Source organism: Protopterus annectens, chromosome 9.part0 (genome assembly GCF_019279795.1).
Source record: "Protopterus annectens isolate FY-2018-M chromosome 9.part0, PAN1.0, whole genome shotgun sequence".
NCBI lineage: Eukaryota > Metazoa > Chordata > Ceratodontiformes > Protopteridae > Protopterus > Protopterus annectens.
The window spans coordinates 855,782,399-855,803,855 of NC_056743.1; the positions used below are offsets into that span (position 1 = coordinate 855,782,399).

General features: G+C 39.5%; 1 protein-coding gene across 1 annotated transcript in view; it reads right to left on the reverse strand.

Annotated features, from left to right (window-relative positions):
* The window catches only part of COL11A2 (collagen type XI alpha 2 chain), a 484,735-nt gene extending 464,993 nt beyond the window's left edge, over positions 1-19,742 (reverse strand). The window contains exon 1 of the mRNA XM_044083566.1: positions 19,209-19,742. Within this exon, the coding sequence (XP_043939501.1) occupies positions 19,209-19,311 (103 nt within the window). The 5' untranslated portion in view covers positions 19,312-19,742. The remainder of the gene's footprint in view (positions 1-19,208) is intronic.
* Between the last annotated feature and the right edge of the window lie 1,715 nt (positions 19,743-21,457).

The window sequence follows — 21,457 nt, forward strand, 5'->3', positions numbered from 1 at the left end:
TCTTTCCTCTTGCACAGGTTTCCATTCATCATCCTCCATTGCTCTAACTATCGCTTCTATCTTCCAGAAGAGCAATGTACTTAAACAAGTGATCTCATCTGACTTGACTGGCAAGACCACATACTCTGTCTCCTATCTTTCAGAACAGGCTGGTGTGGACATCAGCTTGGGATACTTCGGCATTATCCTGTCCTCAAACCACTTTAACCCCTCTACAGCCAATGACAATTTTTGCTTGTGGCACATTAAACAGCAAACAGTCATTAATGAACAAATTATAACATTTCATCTGCCCTGCTGCTCTTGTATTCTTCAGAACCATCCTAATTCTTCTGGCTAACATCTATCTGACCAAAAGAAATAAATGTGAAGAAAACAGATAATCCTGCTTTATTTCCCTTCACAAATAAACTGCATCAGTCTGTTATTCACGTTTGCTCAAAATTCCTTACTTAACACCTCATATGTAACTATTAACTCAGCCTCTTCAAGAACCTTCCACACATTTGTTAGTACCACTATCCAATATCCTTTCAGTCACCATATGACTAATCTCCAATTATTCACCAATATGTTCCCATTTACAAAACCCACCTGACCCTTACACAGTAATCTTCCAATGACCATCCAACCATCTGATGGATATCCTAGCAAACATTGTTGTGTAGGCACTGATCACAGATATAGAGTTCCCTGGTTCATCTCTTACCTGTTACCTTTTGAAATTGTTGTTGCTAGTACTCCATCATAACCTGCTCAAAGATCTGCCCTGATACCCCTATCATTGTGTCATGCCAATCCCTTATAAAAGTTGACATAAGGAATCCATCTTTCCTACTTGCCTTCCCACACTAGGAGCATCTTACAGCATCCGCAAGTTATTTGGTCTCAATCCTGTCATAAAAACTAACTGAATGCCCCACCCCCCAAAGCATTCCTATTTCTAAAGCAATTTGTTTTCATCCATCTCTTCATTCACTGCTTTGTGTAAGTTCTTATGGAAATCCACAAAAATTCCACTGCTTCCATGTTCCTATTGACCCTCTGTACCTCCTTGTTTGTTAACAAGTCCACCTGCACCTCCCACTTCTGGTCCTGCAACTTCCAAGCAAATAGTTTCACACCACCCTTTTACTACACCGACTAAAAATACCTTTTCATATCCATCTATATTACCATCCTCCATATATAATGGCTCTTCATTTTCCTCTCCACCACTTCTACCTCCTCATCACACCCTTTTCCTTGGTCCATCTCTACCAACTCTTCAAGCCATCATCTAAACCAATGTCTCCCTCTTTCTATCTTTTTCTCATATTACCCCTTCACTTACCACCCCCACATGCCTACATTCTATGCAGCCATCTATTCAACTATTCTATCTAATCATCCTAGTTCTTCTCCTACCCTCCACTGACTTAGATTTATAATCCATCTACCCTGCATTTTTCCTCCCCTCTGTACTTCTTTACATGGCAGTCTGACAGACATTGTTCTTCTGGTTTTAGCCCTCACTGAAGCCCATCTCAAATGCCAACTTAACAAAAAAATATCTAAATAACTTGCCTGCCTTCAGTGACTCCTAGAAAAGGTAAATTGTTGCTTTCCTTCATTTATCTCCCTCCAAATGTCCTTGAGAGTTCATGCTCCAGTACCTTCTTCCAGATTGTTCTGCCTCCTCCCAGGGTTTTTCTTTGACTCATAAAACCTGTCTGATTCTGGTTATAAAGGTACAGTAATAACCCCCCCCCACCAATACTCTCCATCCGATCACTTCTTGGAAAACTCCTGAAGCATGCCCTAAATACTAATGCATCATCTTAATTTAGTCTACACACCAAGCCTATCAGCTACGCTTGCTCCCTTATACTATACTCTAGTAGCAACCCTGTGCCATCCCCTTTCCACAAACCACCCCACTTTTTCAGATATCATCTATCTCCCAAATCATTGTTTCCTTTCTCCACTCCTTTATGCAGTCACTTGCCACAGCTATGTATCTCTTTCTACCCAACTTCCACATTTCTTTTCTTTTCATCTTTATCTCCTGTAGCAGGACTACATTACACTCCTCCCCCCAAATTCTTCTCCAAAATCTGCTCCATCAATGGGATTGCTAACCCTTCCACTTCAAACAGCTGAACCAATTCACTCCTTCAGTCTCCCTCCTTCAATCCCCAGTGTCAGTATCAGACCACCAAAACCTTCCTAGAGCCCTTTACTACTCCCTGAAGCTAGAACAGTAGGACAGGGCTGGTGCATAGCATGTCAGCGCCCCTCCCAAGCACCATGATAGTAAGTGACCTGTCACCCCCTATGATACCAACATATCCACTATCTCACTCCGCTGCTGGCGACTTTCCCTCACTTAAATCTAGCTAGTCAGAAGCCCCTAATATTTATTTTACCTCTTCTTCCCTTCATGCTAACCCCTTGATGCCATATCATGACCGCTTTCCATGTACTCCCTTGCTGCCCTATCATTCCTCTGCCTTTACCTCCATATCACTTACCTCTATCCTAATCTTTTCTCCAATCCACTGTCCCCATTCTCCTTAACATATTTTTCACCTCCCCAGCCTTCTTCTTTCTCTATATATCTTCCTGTATACCTGAGCATATTTTCTACTATACATTAAGAACCAAACAATTACAAATAATTACACAAAATGTATTTCACAGAGTAGAGGCATGGTTCTTAAATCGTTGTCTACTCTTGAATGCTAAAAAAACAAAACTTCTCTTTAAACCCACTTCTAGATCTCCCCCACTTGAATTTTCTATCTCTTCCAGTGATGGTACCCTCATCTCACCTGACTCTACCACCAAATTATTAGGTGTCACAATCGATAATAACCTTACCTTTGACAGTCACATTAATAATACTATCAAAAAAGTAAACAGAAAGTTGGGCTCCTTCTACAGAATCAAAATGTTCTTAACTCCTACTGCCAAAGCTTCACTAGCTCACTCCCACCTTATTTCCACTCTTCTCTATGCATCACCTATATACACTAACCTAAAGAAAAACAATCTCTCTAAACTGGCAAACACTTATCGTAGTATAGCCAGATTTGTTACTGGAAATCCATATAGAACTCACCATTGCCTGAACTTACAGCAGCTTCACTGGCTAGAACTAAGAAACACACTGTCTCTTTCTCAACTTACATTTGCACATACGATTTTCTATAATCCAAACAAAACACCTATACTTTCTAACCTATTTACTCCTTACACCAACCTTACTTCTCTTCGCTCCTCTAATAAACTTCTAATAACCTTAACCAAAACTAATAACTCTGCCGGTGATTCCCTTTTCTCTAATACAATTGGTAAACACTGGAATCACCTTCCAACTGAACTAACTTCCATTCCATCCTCAGTTCTCTTCAAACAAAAACTTAAACGTCACCTTAAAAAACACTGGTTATGCTCTTGCTTTAACCCAGATTAAAATTATGATTACCACACCTTCTTCTCACTCTCACTTCTCCTCTCCTAATTCTCCCTCTCACTCTGTTAATGGGATTCTACCTATGCCTAACTAGGTTTTTTCTCTTTTCTACTACTTCCTCTATTTATGCTGTATGCATATTAATCTATCTTTACCTTCCTTCTTTTCTACTGCCCTGTCTTGCATATCTACTATGAATGTCTTTCTTTTTCCTTTCCTCTTTCACCTTCTAAATGTTTTTATTAACCTTTGTTTCTCCATAGGTTATGAATTTTATAATATTTCCATGTAGAATTTTTATACTGAACCAGTACTCTATTATTTACTATTTTTGTATTATAAATTGCCTTTTCTTCATGTGGAGCTTTTCTCCCCGGGCCTCTACTGAAAATGGAAATATATCTAGTTGGACTAGCCCGGTTAACAAATGTAAAATAAAATAAAAATAAAATAAAAATAAAAATATATAAAAACACACTGAATGCTACTGCCTTACTTAACAGTAACCTCACAACTCCTAGGTTATCCCTCCTCTAAATATATTACACTAAATTAAACCCCTCCCCTCTCCACCCTGTGCAATGCTACAGTATACCACTCACTGCATCATAGTTAGGGCATTTCTTATTTCAGTCTACAAGTATCATCTGCCAGACATTTTTACCCATACAATTTGTACTAGAGCAGTGCTGGCTGGATCCCCATACATCATTATGTAATGATTTCCAACACATAATAGCACCACCCCATTCTGACATAACATTTAAACAATTCAACAAATTCAGAACAATCAAAAAATATGAAATATTTCCTCTCTGCAACATCTAAGCCCACTGATGCCAAACCCAGAAACCTGGTCATACTTATCTTCCCTTCAATATCACCATTTACATAATATTCCTTCACTGGAAACTCAATATGGCAATTTGAGTAAGTGACAAGATACCCACACAGCTGCCCTTCCCTTTCCCCAGTATATAACACTTCACACTGTGTACTCATAACAATTTAGTCCTCCTACTCATTAATACTAACACCCCTCTCACCTCCCACCTAAATATACAGTCCGCTTGTCCTTCTGAAATGCTACCAGTTCAATAACACATATTTTTAAAAAGGAGTACAGTTCAACTAAAAAAGTACATTCAGCAGTCCTTAGGCATTGCCACCTCATGAGCTGGTATGCTTACTGTCAGACAAATCTAATCTCATCTCAAACTTTTGACTTTGCTTCTCAAAATGCTTGTTATACTTGCTTTATTCTTTGACCCACTAAACAACTCCCATCTACTCAGTTCCTGCAACTTGCCTCTCAAAATCTGCTGGCAGCCACCTTACCACTCAGCACTTCGTCATCCTTTTTTGTGAATTTGTCCCAATTAGACTACAAAAAAAAGCATAAAAAAGCACAAAGAAAGGGCCCAATGCCCTTCCTCACCTAACTCTGCGTTTAAATCTAATCATATCTTGTAAATGGGTTTATATTAGAAGACCGAAGATGCATTCTTTCGAATGCGTCTTGGTCGAACTTAAAAGGCTGAAAACGCAAAATATCGAAGCAGCTGTTAAGCGAATTCTTTCCCTGAGAAAGAATTTGCTTGGCCGCTTCGGTACTTTGCAGTTTTCGGTACTGTAGTGTGGTCTCGGAGATGGTATATTTAAGTAGGGCGTGTGTGTGTGTGTGTGGGGGGGGTGGCGGGTGAAGCCCCCCACTTAATGTAATATTTGAAACTGATTTATTTCTTTTTGTTGGAACAGCAATTTTTTTCCCTTGGAAAAAAACTGCTGTTCTGACACTTCGACATTGTAAGCTTTCGCTTACATAGGGTTGATTAATCACCATTCGCTTTTTTAAGCTTTCGGTGACTTAATATAGACCCCTTGTAAAAAGACCCTTTCTTCCACTACCTTCCAGCTACTGCTGTTTAGACTTCTGGTCTCTTCCCCTTTCTCCATAAATCGAGCTGTACTTCTTTCAGAGTTTCTAGCGCTTTCCCATTTGGCAGACCAGCAACAACTTGGATCATTTCCAACTACACATCCAACTCACTGATCTCACCAGTGTGTGATTTTTAGCCTCCACATTACGTTTGCCCTTATCTAGCTACTACACTTCCTTCTGCTGTCTGCCTGATCAATTAATTCCAGCTTCCCTTCCATTCTTCTTGCTGGCAACTCAACCCTTATTTTGCAAGGAGATACTACTCCTTCCCCGTCTTTTCTAGAGGCTACTTCCTCCCTGTCTCCTGCTTCCTTCTCTCCTCTTGCTTTAGTAGTTTTCAGATGAACCCCTAGTGTATCCTCTTCCAGCACCCTCATTACTTCAGCAACATACTCATCACTTTCTTCTGCACCACCACTCAAGAACACACATGTCTAGGTAGGCCACCTAGACACCTGCTCCTACCTGACTCAGACTGCCCATAACTTCCTAAAATGCTTGTTGTCACCTTCTGTAGAAAGGTGCTGAGAAGTCCTTGATGATTTCCACTCTATGGCTCTACAATTACACTCCTACAGTCCCTGTCTTTCTACACTAACCACCTTTTTAATGATCAATTACAATTACATGAGCAAACCTCAGTCCTACTTACCAGAGGCATTTCGTCTCTCTAGCCTTGATTTCCAATCTGTTTAAATTGCAGGCCATCTGGATGCCCATGTACCTTGCCTAATTTCCTCTCCAATGCCAACAAAAGATCTAGGCCTCCCAAACTTTGAAGATCAATAATGTAGATATTCTCTCCTCCATCCACAGTTCAGGTTATTAATTTTTCTGCTGAAGTACTGACACCTCCTGCCTCAACTCTTATACTTCACTTAGCTCTTCTCGGAGAGCCTTTTCGACTATAATATGGTCAGCTTTCATTGAGTTCTTCAGCGTTCGTACCACAGCTAGCAGTGCCCTCTCCTGTTAGCTACCTTGGACAGGTCAATGAGTATACTCAACACCCCTTCTACTTCTCCTTTATCTGTGTCAGCACTACCATTAGTGGACTGGTGGGTAACAAGTCGTTCAGTATTAAGAACTTAAAAAATATTATTTTTGTAACAAAGGAAATGGGTCAGTGCCATCCCTTGCACTCACACTTGACCCCTTCAACTGTGGACTCACCACCTGGCACATCAAAACCTATGTAAACCATCTGTAGGTATAACACTTCCTCCTCTTGGACCAAAGACACATCTTTACTTTTTCAGACGCCATCTAAACATTGAGATAAGTGCTTTATTCATTTAATTAATTTCATGGTACTTTCAGCAAATTGCCATAATTTCCCCATTTCTTAATACTTTAGGTCTGAATTTTCAATATGTCTGCTTCTGTGAAATTCCACTTTATAAGCAATGCCAAGATCATTGTAAAATTCTCTTCCAAAAGGTGATTTCACAGAATGAAGCTCAGTCATTTAGGAGGAACTGTGCAATAGCAAAGCCACAATCCATGAAATAGGGTTTATGATGAGTATTCAGAAAGTTTCGTCCAGGATTACTGATAAACACCAAAGGTATGAGTCTTGTGTTTAGTGCAGTGAGCAATGCTTCATAATGTTTCTAATTTCCAAAGTCTTGGGTACAAATTATGGACTTATCAAATCCAAAATTAGCAAATTGGATCACCAAACATAACTTATCAATATGGCAAAATGCCAAACCATTCAAAGAAAATATTGTGTTGTCCATTAAAGATATCCGTGCAAGAGGCAAACCCCTTGCTTTCCCCATGTGAGGTCTGTGTCCAATCTGACCCCTACATGACTTAATTATGACTCCTGAGTCACAGCCTTGGAGTATACTTTGCCCTTCATGACATGTGACCTTGGAGTTTAATATTTAAGCATTACTGGTGTGGGTGTGCAGCCTCTCAATCCACATGGATGGTATGTATGAAGATGTGTGACTCTACAAAAAAAATAATTTCCACCAATTATTTCAACTGCTGGATTCAGCAATTTCCAAATTCAATGAATTAGAGTTAGTGAATTTGATTTTCTAATTTTGGATATGGCAAAATCTAATGGTTCTCCAAATTTAAGCAAGCCATTAACAAGGCCACACATTCTTAATTATGCTACTGTCATTAAGTGAGTCTGTCCTGAGATAACTTTGCAGAGTGGCTACAGAATCACCCTTTGAGAAAGAATAAGAATAGAACTGTACGACTATGGTTCACGGTTCATGAGATAACATAAAATGAATGCTCTGAAAGTATGACTCCAAATTAGTGATAACTTTTAATGTTGTGAACTTAAATTTGACAATGACATATGCATGTTCATGACTTTTAAGTTTTCAACAGATGTATTCTAGCTATCAGTGCAGCCTCCAACTCATAAATTACAGCATTATCATTCAATAATTCCATCATGTAAGGTAACTCCGCCATTGTTAAAAGAAAATTAAATTTCTGGCTAAATATTTATATTTTTATGACTTTATTTCATAATGTACAGTTACATCATGGATATGCAAAAAATTTTTGGCAAAGTAATTGAAAATTTACTGGCATTATTAACACTTGTCATCTGCTGAATGAAGCCTCCTAATTTTGGAATTTTTTTATATATAAATCTGAAATGTAAAATATTGCTATTTTTTTAACTATATCACAAAGGTACATTTGTTATTATTGCTCAGACCTAGGCCAAGATTCATTTTCCAAAAGGAGATACAAATTTTGGTTTATGATCTTGCCTATTGCACCTCATATGGAAATTTTTGCAGTCCATGTCTGTAATGTAACCTTTAACAACAATGCTGTACCAAGCTCCGGGGTGAAACTCCTGAACACTACCAGCATTGTAGCTGCATCTTTACTTCAGTAAATGCAGTGTTGTAAGTTTAACAAGTTCTAATATTTTTCCCCTAAAATATATACATTTTCAGAGCTTTCAAGAATGTGACAGTACCATTTGTCAGTTCCAGGCTAAAATACGTGTGCACCACAAAAGAAGATTTATTTTGCATTTTATAATACCTTCCTGTATGCCTCAAGTCAAAAACTTTTATGCACATAGAAATGAGTTGGACTTATAAAAACACTGTGCTGATAATACCTTGGGCTATAATACTGAAGTCCTTTTTTAAAAGCACTGTTGGACTCTTAGGGTGACATTATTGAAAACTGGTAAAATTAAGACTTTGAATTTAATTAGGGGAATGCAGCTTCTTCATGTTACGATTTTAAGACATTTTCCCAAAATTAGAAACATAGCCATTTTTTCACAACATACCATGTACCATGACAGCAGCAGTTCTCACTTTTCAGTTGACATCTAATGCAAATCAGCATTTGCAGTGACAAATGCTTATTCTAATTGCACTGTCTTCCACCTTTCTACATTTGTGGTACAGAAAGTAATTTATTTTCATCCTTCCTACTGCCGGCTAACAATCAGCCCATTCTCCATAGCAGTGACTGTTGATTGCAAAAGGCCATGATCCAGGCAGCCACCAGTTTTAAGCCTAAACTCCTTTCCCCCAGTAGCTCATGTACAATGTCTTTCCCTCTGGGTATGCCATGTTCCTTCACATGTTCCATGAATATACAACATGAACAAGGCTTGACAGAGCTAAGTGCATGATCAGACTATTGTTGCATATCATTACACTTTTTCACCACTAGGTGGGAGTATCGCAGCAAGTCAAAACACCCCACCAAAACCCCGGAATATGTTAGCTTGTGGCAGGTGTTCCCTCTCATACTCCACTGCCTAGCTTTTACAGCATCTGAGTTGTTAATTAATCTTAGGTTATTTAGGTCATAGTCAGGGCCTCATTAGTCTATACCTGAAATTTGGACTGCAAAAAGGGTTACTGCCAATTCATTTTATAATGTTATACTGTTACTGACAGACACTGGGGTGTTTTGGCCTCAAGTGTAGCAGACTAGCTTACTTTATCTATTGCGATTCATATTGCAAAGTGATATCTAAACGGACCTTAAGCAAGTGAGAATGTACCATTTACTAGCTTATCTTCTTCTTCTAGAACTACATTGCCCCAGCCAGACAGAATATACAGTATTTTTTTATTCTGTTTGGTTAATCGGGTAAACCCACTGGACACAAGTGTCCCTTTTCAGGGGGTGACCTGGGAGCACTGTGTGCTTAAGTGGCTAGTTCAGAATCAAACATTACACAAATGGAGGTCGAAGAAATCAAACTCAGTTTCCTGGACTACATGAAGCTTCTTGTTAACAGCTCAGAGCCTATATCCTCTGCATAACTGCCAGATAACTGGAGGGGGTATCTGTTCCCCTCAAGCTCTGTCCATAAATACATCTTTAGACCCACGTGTGTGCTCTTGTTAATCATTTACATTACCACTGACCATGGTCTGTGTTTCCAATATGGAGCCATGCTTCAAATTCTCTGCATGCATACCAGACAGGAATGGCACTGTGAAAACCAGTATCATAGCTTTCTAGGTTAGTACTAGGCCCCTTAGGGGCCATTTTAAGTCTAGCCAATTTCCCTTTTTGTGCTTCAGTTAACCTATCCCATTTAGTTAGAGACTAGCCTTAGCCATACCATGGTCTTACTCCAATAAGAATAACTAGAATCATACCATAAATAATTTGAGGGGACACATGCATGGGATGAAGCGTTTAGAGCTGCCTCTGTCTCCCATCCATAGGTCCAAGTTGTACTTGAATATGGGCAAAGATGAACTTTGTTTTATGGGAATCGGGAGTCTATTCCAAAGCAATGATATATTTTGCTCCCCCAACATATACCTGTTCTTCCAAACCATTCTGTTGATGTTGCAGAAGAGGTTTAGATCCCTAAAATTAGTTTTTCTGATGACGTTTGACTTGCTGATCTGCAGTAAATCCATCAGTGTTGCAGCAGAGGATGCCTTGAATGCCAGACACAGGTCACCTCTTAGCAGTCTGTAGGACACTGAGTATAGTGATAGGACTTTGAGTCAGTCTGTATGGGTGTTGCAGCTGTTGCATGTGTCCAGACACATACATAGGAAAGGGGGCAATGACTGGCCTAATGAGGCCCAAGTAAAGGGGGACAATGACATCCTTAGATCTAGACACAATCACTTTGTTTGTAAGCTGTGCAATACAGAAGGACTTTCTTACAACAATGTGAAAACAGTATCAGTCACTTGGTAAACCCAGATACTGACAGACATTAAGACTTCTGTAAGAACATTGCACCCATAACTTACCCTCAAACCCTTCTGTCAGATTGAAGGCAGAAAGGATAAGAGTAACTTCCACGAAACATCAGGCATTAAACAACTGTGAAACTGCAGGAGTGTGTACCACTATCAACAATGATGTGCAGCTAGAAATTACTGAGGTTTACTTGGTGGCCACTCTGACACTACAATGACCACGGACTGTTAAATATCATTACTTTATTGACATTAGTCAAATGTCAATAAATAAATAAAATTGCAAAAAAAAAAATAAGTCGCTATCATAGCATCTTTGGCCAGTGACAGCTTTGGCATTGTTTATAAGGAACCCCTAGATTGCTGCGGGTGCCATGTTTCCGTATCTCACTTGTAGCCTTACATCTTTTTCCAGCTCCTGGCATCTATGCTCTTACAGTGCAAGAGATGTACTTGCTTACTACAGGGAAACAAGGACATGTCAGGAATGCTGAAATATATAATCCAAAATAAAAAAAACGTCAGTCTACATGAGCACCCATACACTGGCTTGACGTATCAGTGGTTCAATAGATTTTACACTTGCCTTTGAAGCTAGGAAGATCAGAAGACTGTGGGTTCTGTGCTCATGCCAAGTGCTCGGATTCATGTTCCACTCCTGACATTGCACTATGGCATGGAGGGATGCACTACTTAGATGCTGTCTGTCAGATGAGACATTAAACTAAGGTTCCATCTGCTTGAGATAGTGGTAGCTTAGCTTAGATGGACGATCCCATAAAACTTATCAAACAGAGTAGGGGGATTGCTCTTTGCCCAGGGTTGTAGTCAAATTTCCCCATCTATATAATACCATCCCAGGTTTCCCCCGAAAATAGGCCCTAGGCCTATTATAGCTGACTTGGTCAATATAATAAACAAAAGCAACCTACACTTTTTCAGTGTAGACACAAACAAATAAATATAGAAATTCCTACCATGAGATAATAAGGGTAAACACACATAAACAGGATATATTTAGGCTCATACATTCACGGACACACACACATACACACAAACATACAAAAACATCACGTATAATGCACAACATATACAAGGCGACAGTAATAAGTACAGCACTCTAATTAAGAAAATCTTCAGCAACACCTCCCAGAGAGGATCACAGGGGAGAGACCTTTGAAAGTCAAATAGTATTTCTGTACCATATAATTTGGTGTATAGGGCTGGCAGGGTTGGGTTACATACCAATTCTATTTTATTTATGTAGATCTTTAAATATCACGAACAACCTTAAAAGTTGATACTAGTGAGGTTTTTGTACTGCAACACCCTTTCCTTTCAACTGTTTTCCAACCCTCCTTCAACAAAAGAGCTTTTTACCGAAGTAAGAGAAAGTGCTTTAAAGCAAATTCCAGTTTTAAGGGATGGTTCCACCCTTCCATCAGAGCAGTATCCTGCTGAATTCTGCAAGGCTCATACCTTCCCTACATTCCAAGTCAGAGGAATTTCAGTGGATTCTATTTTAAGGGGGTAACAACACTGAGCTTTTGCCTCAGAAATATGAAGTCCCTTTTGCTTATGTGTCACCTGTCCAGTATTCATGACACCGACTTCTAATGTTTTCATCAACATAGATATGGGAATTTATTTCAAGCCAGGTGAAGAAGGCTTGAAGTAAAAGCATCTGCATCAAACATAGTGCATTAGAAACATAAGCAATAGCAGTACAAGCTGACAGAAGCTTATGGGCCGTGAGTTCCACACCTGCTCCAAAGCTCTAAGTAATCTTAGTTACAGACGAGCTTTCTGTTTTCAGAAAAATTAAATTTATCATAAAAAAGCAGAACAAATGTGTTTTCAGCATAACATAATAACCTGCACTGGGGCACTAGGAATCTAGGTTTAGAAACAGACAACTGCTACTAGCTTTCTCATCTGCAGGATGTCGGCAGTGCTGTAATCATCACATGTGGGAAGCTTATCTGTGTAATTATATCTGCACTGCTCATGGCCTCTGAGACCAAAGACACAAGACCAGTATAACAATGATTAGACAGAACCCCCTCTTCAACTCTTCACACTCAAACACATATTACAGATAGAACTTTAAAGCAGGCAAGGCCTATCACCCCCCCCCCCCCCCAAAGGAGCATATGAAGGTGGAAGGCTACATGGAAAGAAGTGAATCAGCTTAGTCCAGGAGAAGAAAGCTTTCAAATTATTGGTGCTCACATGCGTTCTTCTTTATGGTTACGAGTGATCAGGGAACATGTCTGTCAAATGTAATGATTTTGCAGAACATCCCTGACTTTGCGTCTTATTTTTGCCCGGTCTCTTGTACATTCATGCTGATGCAAAACTGTTGTGCTACTAACTTTTTGAGTGAGTTAGAGTAATATTTAAAATATGTTCCTGATTTTGACCCCCCCCAGACACACTTTTATCTTTGTGCAGAATTCTTAAGCAAAGAATTTGAGAGGACTGTCAGGGAATCAAACCAAACCAATGCCTCAAAAAACAGATTAACCAAATAATGAAGTATCCCAACATTTCAGTTTCTGAAGACTAGCGTACATAGGCTCTACTAATGTTGAACTAGAGGGCTTTTCATGCCTTTAAGGTTTCAAACTCCCCTATATGTTCTTTGAAATGAGTCATGCTGCATGGGGCTCCCCTGTAATGGACATAGTTTCAGAAAAATAATTCACCTGTGTTAATGCAACCATGAATGTTAAATATTCATTTTTTATCATGCAAGACCTAGCTAAAAAGCTAAACATATTAGTCTTTGGTGTTGTAGTTTGTAGACTTATACAAGCCTGTGTCAAAGCAGATGATGACAACAGGGAAAGTCTTGTTTCTTATAACAAGATGCCAAGCACTGCAGTATTCATCCATCCATCCATCCATCCATCCATCCATCCATCCATCCATCCACAAACACTTTTTTTCCCCATTTTTTGCAAATGGGATCACAATGTCACATTAACAGTCACTTATCATCTGGAGCCAATGTTCACTCTGCAGTACATCAAGAATAAACACTCTTTTGTAAAACGGTGTTCCTAATCTTAATAATTTGCAGATTTCTAGACCCACAGCATTCTATCCAACATCACTTTACTCACAGCACAGCAGTCTTCCAATTAAAGGACAGAGGACTACTACATTCTGGCACCTAAACATGTAGCACACTTGTCTTTGGTGCTGGATGATCAGAAGGGTGTGGGTTTCATTCCCACTCCAGGTGACTGAATTCACTTTTCATTACTGACACTGCAGTTTACCATTAGGGTCATAGCCAGCCTTAGGCATAGGCCAACTAGGCGGCCACTTAGGGTGCCGGTCTAGCAGGGGCACTTTTCCGGTATTTATTTGGTGTAGGTAGACCAGGATAGGGGGCACCAGGTAGTGTGGTGGGGGGCTCCGTGGAGTCCTTTTGCCTAGGGCACCAGTTGACCTAAGGCCGCTCCTGATTAGGGTGTGCCGCACTTCTGAGTGTGTGCTGTTCTTAAGATAGAGACATTAAAGCAAGGTTTCATCTGCCTGAGTTGGTGGATGTAAAAGATCCCAAAGCACTTATAAAAAAAAAATGGGAAGTTCCCTAGTGCCCCGGTCATTTCCTCTAGTCAGTATGACTACCACCTCCAGTCTCCCCTGAAAAGTGACCACTGACCTAGTGTGATTAACCCAGTCAACGAAAGGTAAATAAAATATCTTATTATTTCTGTAAAACACAAAAGGACTGGATTAAGAATAATCAAAGAGTGAAGATCAGACTCAGACAATCTGTAAAAAAATGAGATTATAAAAGTGTGTCAAAATGGATAGAAAAAAATACTGCAATGGGAACTATGACTATAAACTTCTAATAGACATCTTTAAATGAGTTTGCTACCAGTATGGTATCTTACCTATCCACTGACTATTCATTTCTGTTTGTATAGTCATTAAAGAATAGTGAAATAAGGTCAAGAAAAAATCCTTATGATGACATGGAGATGGACAATAACACTCATTACCTCTACACCTCTATCACCAAGAAGAGTATAGACACAGCATACTGTGTGCAGAACAGCAAAAAGGATTATCACATAGTAAACATATAGTACCTCCTTATTCATCATGGATATGTACAGATAGATGGCAATCTCAAGTGACTCCGTAGGGTTAGAGTCTCTCTCTCACACACACACACACACACCCACACACCCACACACACACACACACACACACACACACACACACACACACACACACACACACACACACACACACACACACACACACACACACACACACACACACACACACACACAAGCTTGTGCAGATGCACACACACACAAGCATGCACGCAAACACACACACGGACACACACACACACATACACACAAGCATGCACACACACGTACATACACACACACACATACACACAAGCATGCATGCATGCACACACACGTACATACACACACACACACACACACACACACACACACACACACACACACACACACACACACACACACACACAGAAATAATGCTTATTCTAGCTTTTTCTCAGTGCAACCAGAGGTGTGAAAGCAATTGAAAAATCAAATCTGCCCTCTAGATGAAGTGTTAAACCAAGATCCTATGGTATTTATTGAAAAGAGCTAAGGAATTATCTCTAATGTCCTGGTCATATTACTCCAAGTCACCATTATGGTACCTCAGGTCTGTCTAGAAAATAGGCCATGCCAAGTAGGACTAGTTCGGTCAACAAAAATAATAAAATAAACAGAACAGAAAGAGAGACAGAGAGAGGGGATAGAGGAGAGAAAGAACAGAGAAAGACAGACAGAGACAAAGAGAGTGAGAGAGGAAAGAGAGAGAGAGAGAGAGAGAGAGAGAGAACAAGCAGGTATTGCATTCTGAGCATAACAAAGTAATTCAGTACCATAAAATACACACTAATCTTTCAAAGTGTATTGGATGATGTTTACAAATGCAATACTGACAGACGGAGTGAGATTCACAAAAGCTTAGGACAGTTCCATATCCCTAACTCACCTTTCATTCCAGAATGAAATGGGTTGCTTCTCTTTTAGGAGTAAAAGCATTTCCCATTGAAAGGTTCATTTTCTGACACAGGACCTCATAGAATGCCAAAGGCCTGTCTAATTATAGTCAACCCCTAACCCTCAGAAGCATAAAAAGAACTTGGTTCAGCTGTTCCTCAACCTGCTGCATATAACAGAGGACAGAGCTGTCCAAAAAACTGCACAGTAACCCTTGAAACAGTAAAATGTTAACGGCAAAGTTACAAAAATCACCACTGGAATGCATGTGCGTGCATTTGTGTGTGTGTGTGTGTGTGTGTGTGTGTGTGTGTGTGTGTGTGTGTGTGTGTGTGTATGTGTGTGTTGCATATTGGTAGAGTAAGAGTTACAAACAGGCACTGTGTATAAATCATAAGGAAAAGCCTCTCTCCATACCTAGGTTCTAAATAACTGTCAGCATATTAATAAGTTATGTTTATTTTTATTTGCACAACCCCTACTATTCCTGCATGGATCTTAGGCAGGCAAGGTGCCAGTTCTATAAAGGGAGTTTCAGCTCAAAGCAGCCACTTGTTAAAAATACTTAAAAGAAGCTCATAACAGTTTTGTGTCTGCTATGTAGCATCTCTGATTAAACTGCACTGAAAAGTGCGAGGCCACAGCTCATGATGTTAGCTTTTAGTAAGGTTTAAAAAAGCCATTATTGTAAGATTACAGCTCCTTCTATTTAGACTTCTGTAGGACATAGCCAACATACACATCTTCAGTAGAAGGTGTCATAATAATTGTCACTACTGACTTTGGATACAACTGGATGGTGAGGGAGACGCTCACACTTATCTGCTATAACCTAGTACAATGCTAAATCATTATGAAACTCAAATCTCACCACATGCAGAAAGAGCAAGCTATACTACTATTGTTAAATTCTGGTGCCTTATACCTGAAACCTAACTTAGACTCAGCAAAGCTTAGAGGCTACAGGCCTTGGTAATGCAGTCTGCAAAAGAACTGAAATTGCACCACCTCAACACGTCATCTACTTACAAAAGTTTGGATCAGAGTATGAGAACAATACTAGCCTCAGTCTGTACTAAACACTAGAGCCAAACCAGTGAGCTTCTAAGATCACAGTAACCCAGTCATGAGAGTGAAAGTTAAGGAACATAAAGTCAAATTCTCCTCTGTAACAATATACTTCCCTAATATTCTAAAAAAAAAAAAAAAAAAAAAAACCTCAAGAGTTCAAGTGATGAGGTGTTAAAGATAACCGGTTCCCACTAAACAACTGTCATTTACTGATAAAAGCCATTTACAGCTAGTTCCTAGTTACACCACTGCAGAGTTCACCCTCTTGAAGCTGTCACTCACTCCATCCACCCACCACATCATCCTGTCCAAAATCCAAGACAGTTCCCTCAAAATCAGACTCCAAGGGCCAGCAAGGAAATTTATCTGTCAATATGCTACAATGAATCTGCACATAGCTACCCTTTCTGGGACAATCACTGTAAAAATATATAATTTTCAGGTAAACGGAGAGTACAACAGAACTTTTAGCAGGACCATAGAGAAAGCTCCACTATGCATACAACTGGTTTCCAATAGCAAATAAGTGAAATCTCATATATGGTCAGTTGTGAATTCTTGCAATGTTTGCCTTACAGTGCATTTTTCCAACTGCAGTAAAATCTTAGCTGACCCTTAGGTCAAATGACCTTTCACTTTTTTCACTTATTTCTTGTCTCTCACTTTTAAAAAAAAGCCTATGCCCTCAGTCTCTGTTCCAGTGTCTCAACTGTGTTCCCTGCCCCCAAGTGAAGAGAGACCCACCCTAAAAAACAAAACACAGTGCTATGCAGTCCAATGTCTGATTTGTCACTAATAAACCCAGCTTGGTTTCAACGACAGATTGTGCAAGATAAAGAAGAAACACAAAACAGGCTGAGGCAGTTTATTTTATCTGAGCTTGATCAACCTCTATATAGAATATATATACAATCCAAAACTCAAATATGTAGTCGCAGATTTTTAAGGGTACCCTAGCTCTGACACAGCCTACATACAGAGCACTGATTTGTCAGCTAGTGTCCTGGCACACCAGTGGTACCTGTAGACCTGTGCTTAATGCAGAGATGTCCCTTGTCTACAGGCATTCTCATTGTACACTGAGTATTTTAGCATGGTTATAAATTAAACGAACAGAGACAGATGTAATTTATTAACTAAATAATGCATATATCCCTCCTAAGAGATGAGAATAAGCGTGTGTGTGTGTGTGTATATATATAAAATATAAATAACGAAAATGGCTAAAGAAGTAATAAAAAGAAGAACATTTGTACTGGGAGTTGATGTTTCGAAATAAGAGGCCCAATTCTAATTAGAAAACAGTAGTATGTACTGGTATACCTTATACATTTCTTAAAAGTCAAATGCTTTAAATAAGCCAGCACAAAGGACAGTTGAAAGAAAAAAACTGTATGTAGGCACAGACATAAACACCATAAAAATACATTTTATACCATTCTCCATTACAAGAACACTAATATGATAAATACAGATGAAGTGATCAAGGTGAATGAAACACATCAGTTATCCAGGCACTAAATTCGGATATCAGAATGACATGCAGGGAATTTAAGTTATAGAAAGATGCTGCACAGTTCTGACAGCATAAAGGTAGCTCAGAGCAATTGGAGCAGACATATATGTGCCATTCTTTAGTAACATTCTGGAGGAAGGGAAAACGCTATGCCTGGATGGACCCTACTTCCAAAAGCAGAAGGGAGTTATAGCAATGACAATTAATACATGTAACAATAGGGGGCGCCATGCAAGTCCTGTTCTCAGGTATTCCTTTGCTTTACAGAGAGACCCTTTGGAGCCACATTCCAAAGGCCTGCTGGAGAAAAGGCAACCTCTTTTGACACATGCCCCCCTACCAGCTGGACCCACTAGAAGGGAGTTAAAGAATGTATCTCTTGTTAAACAGTGAGGGTATTCAGAGGTGCAGGGCTTACACAAGCAAGAGGCCCAGCTGATTGACAGGGTAGGAATGCAGTAAACCTTTAGTCCTTTACCTGTAGCAGTTTTACCCCTTCTGTCACTACACACTGACACTACTTGTTTATCCAGCTGCACTTTTGTAATATTAAAATGCAGCATTGCATTATAAATGTTCCTTGTACTAAACTGAAAAACTGCAATACTGTGATTCAGTTATACAACAGAACAATTAATAATAATAATAATAATAATAATAATTCTATATGCTTAGCAGCCCCCCCCCCCCAAAAAAAAATTTATAAGATAGGTTGGTGCATTTTACCTGGTGATGGAAGGTAGCTTATATACTTCTTAATACTGTTCAAGTAGCTTTCCCTTTTTGACCCCGGACATAACATATCTTTAGTGCACTATGCAGTCCAGCACTCTTCAGCAAAACGCGTACAAGTCAGGTTGAGGGGTTACTGCAGACAATTCATAATATCCATAACTGCTTAAGATACATGACTCAATTGAAGGTGAAAGAAGAACTGATAAAAAGGAAAATTAAAAAGAATCGTGAGTCTTACCTGCTTGGACCCATGACGTCTGCCAGAGCAAAAAAGTAAAAATTAATAAAGTACCCGAGTCCCACAATCTACTTCTCCTGGCAGACAAGCCTGGCAAATCCATGATGGTATTTGGATCAGGGTGCAAGACGCGAAGCCCCCTGTTCTATTTTCCTGCCGTTGTCAAATTATAATAAATTAAAACATATATATCGAGGGAAGGGGGTAAACTCTTGAGGCAGTCAGTAAGGGAGCTCCGTTCTATGTCTTCATGTAGACGGCTGGCATTAAGGATGGCTTTTAGAGAGGACACTTGGGTAATCTTGGGTGCTGGAGGAGCTGGCTAAGTGGAAGCTGGACAGTTGGGAGCTGTTGCTTTTCATAGACCTGGAGGCACGCAGGGGCTGACCTGCTTCAGAAGTGCTGCTATGAGATAGGAGGAGAAATGAAAGAAGAGATGCTGATGGAGGCAGAAGGAACCCAGGTTGCTTGCCTGCTCCCTCTCTCGCTCAGATCTGACTGCCTTCTACTGAGAGCTGCTACACAAGCTGTCTGACCCATTAACCAAAAAAAAAAAAAAAAAAAAAAAAAAGAAACTTTGCTATGCAATGCAATCCAATCCGCTAGGAACTCCTCCTCTCTCATTCACTGACCACCCGATTGCTTACTCAGTTACCACGAAACCAAATTTTGGATCGGGCAGTCACGAGCTACTCCTAACTGTCACGCCTACAACTATTTCTGATTGTTTCTTAAGTGTCCGGAACTTTGCCCTTTTTCTTTGATGGTCAAAATGCGCGTGAAAAAAAAAAAAGAAAGGTGACGGGGCACGGCTGTTTCTTAGAGCCATGCTGCTTTAACGGGATTGGTCACTTACAAAGGGACAGCTAATATATGTATCTGAGCCATCCAATACATAAGCTAGAATGGGAATTTATTAAGGCGGAGCGGGAATGTTTAAAAAGTAATATTATGAAATAAACACTGCTGTGTTTTGGTACCGCGTGTGTGTGCGTGCGTGTGTGTGTGTCATCACAATACTGCCACGGAAAAGAAGGTCTCTGCCTTTTATTGGGGGTGGGAGTTTACCTAGTTAGCAAAATGAAATAAATAACAGACTCATTTACTAAGCATCTGTTTCCCCCAAATCCTAGCTGAAAATGGTCCTTGGGGCCAGGTTGGCTGCCAAACTAATCAATTCATTCATATATTTGTGTGTGTCTATCTATCTATAATCAGTGCGCGCACACACACACACACACACACACACACACGATTGGCAGTGGAGTTCTACAGTGTCAAGTTGTCAGACCAGCGCCCAACCTTTCACAGAAAGCACACACTCACACCTAGTGCCAATTTAGAGTGTCCAATCCACCTACAGCATGTCTTTGGGATGTGGGAGGAAACCCACGCGACCACAGGAAGGACATATAGACTCTGCACAGAAGGCACCCCAGCCGAGGATTGAACCAGAGAACCTCTTGCTGTGAGGTGGCAATGTTAACCGCTGCACCACGGTGGCCGCCCACACACATACACACATATATATTTGTAATAACACATATATATATATATATATATATATATATATATATATATATATATATATATCTTTATAATAAATAAATAAATATATATATATATATATATATATATATATATATATATATAAACACACATACATATGTAACATATATATATAATACATACACACGTGTATATATATATATATATATATATATATATATATATACACACACACATACATACAGGTAAAACATACCTATATAAGTGCATATATCTTTTTGTTTGTTTGACTCTTTTAATAATTGGGGTAGGCCACTAATCACAATAGACCAATTTCAGTCGAAGCACGGGGAAATACCTGGGGCTGGGTTGAGCCTGAAAAATGATCCATGGAGATCAGAGCTCTGCCCAGGTCAACACATTTATAAATGAAAAGATTTCTAATACAATGTCATTAAAGTAAGGGGAAATAATACTCTGCAGGCTAGAGTCAATCCCAGCTAGGACCATTTCAGGACATAAATGCATATATATATATATATATATATATATATATATATATATATATCTATGCCCCCCCCCCGCACACACACTTCTAGGGGTAATTTGCCCCCCCCCCCGCACACACACTTCTAGGGGTAATTTTGAGCAGTACTACTTCTCAAACATGCATGTGTTTGCCCTGTAGGAAGAAACCAAAGAATATGTGTGGTGTTAGAGTTGTTTATTGTAATATTTCT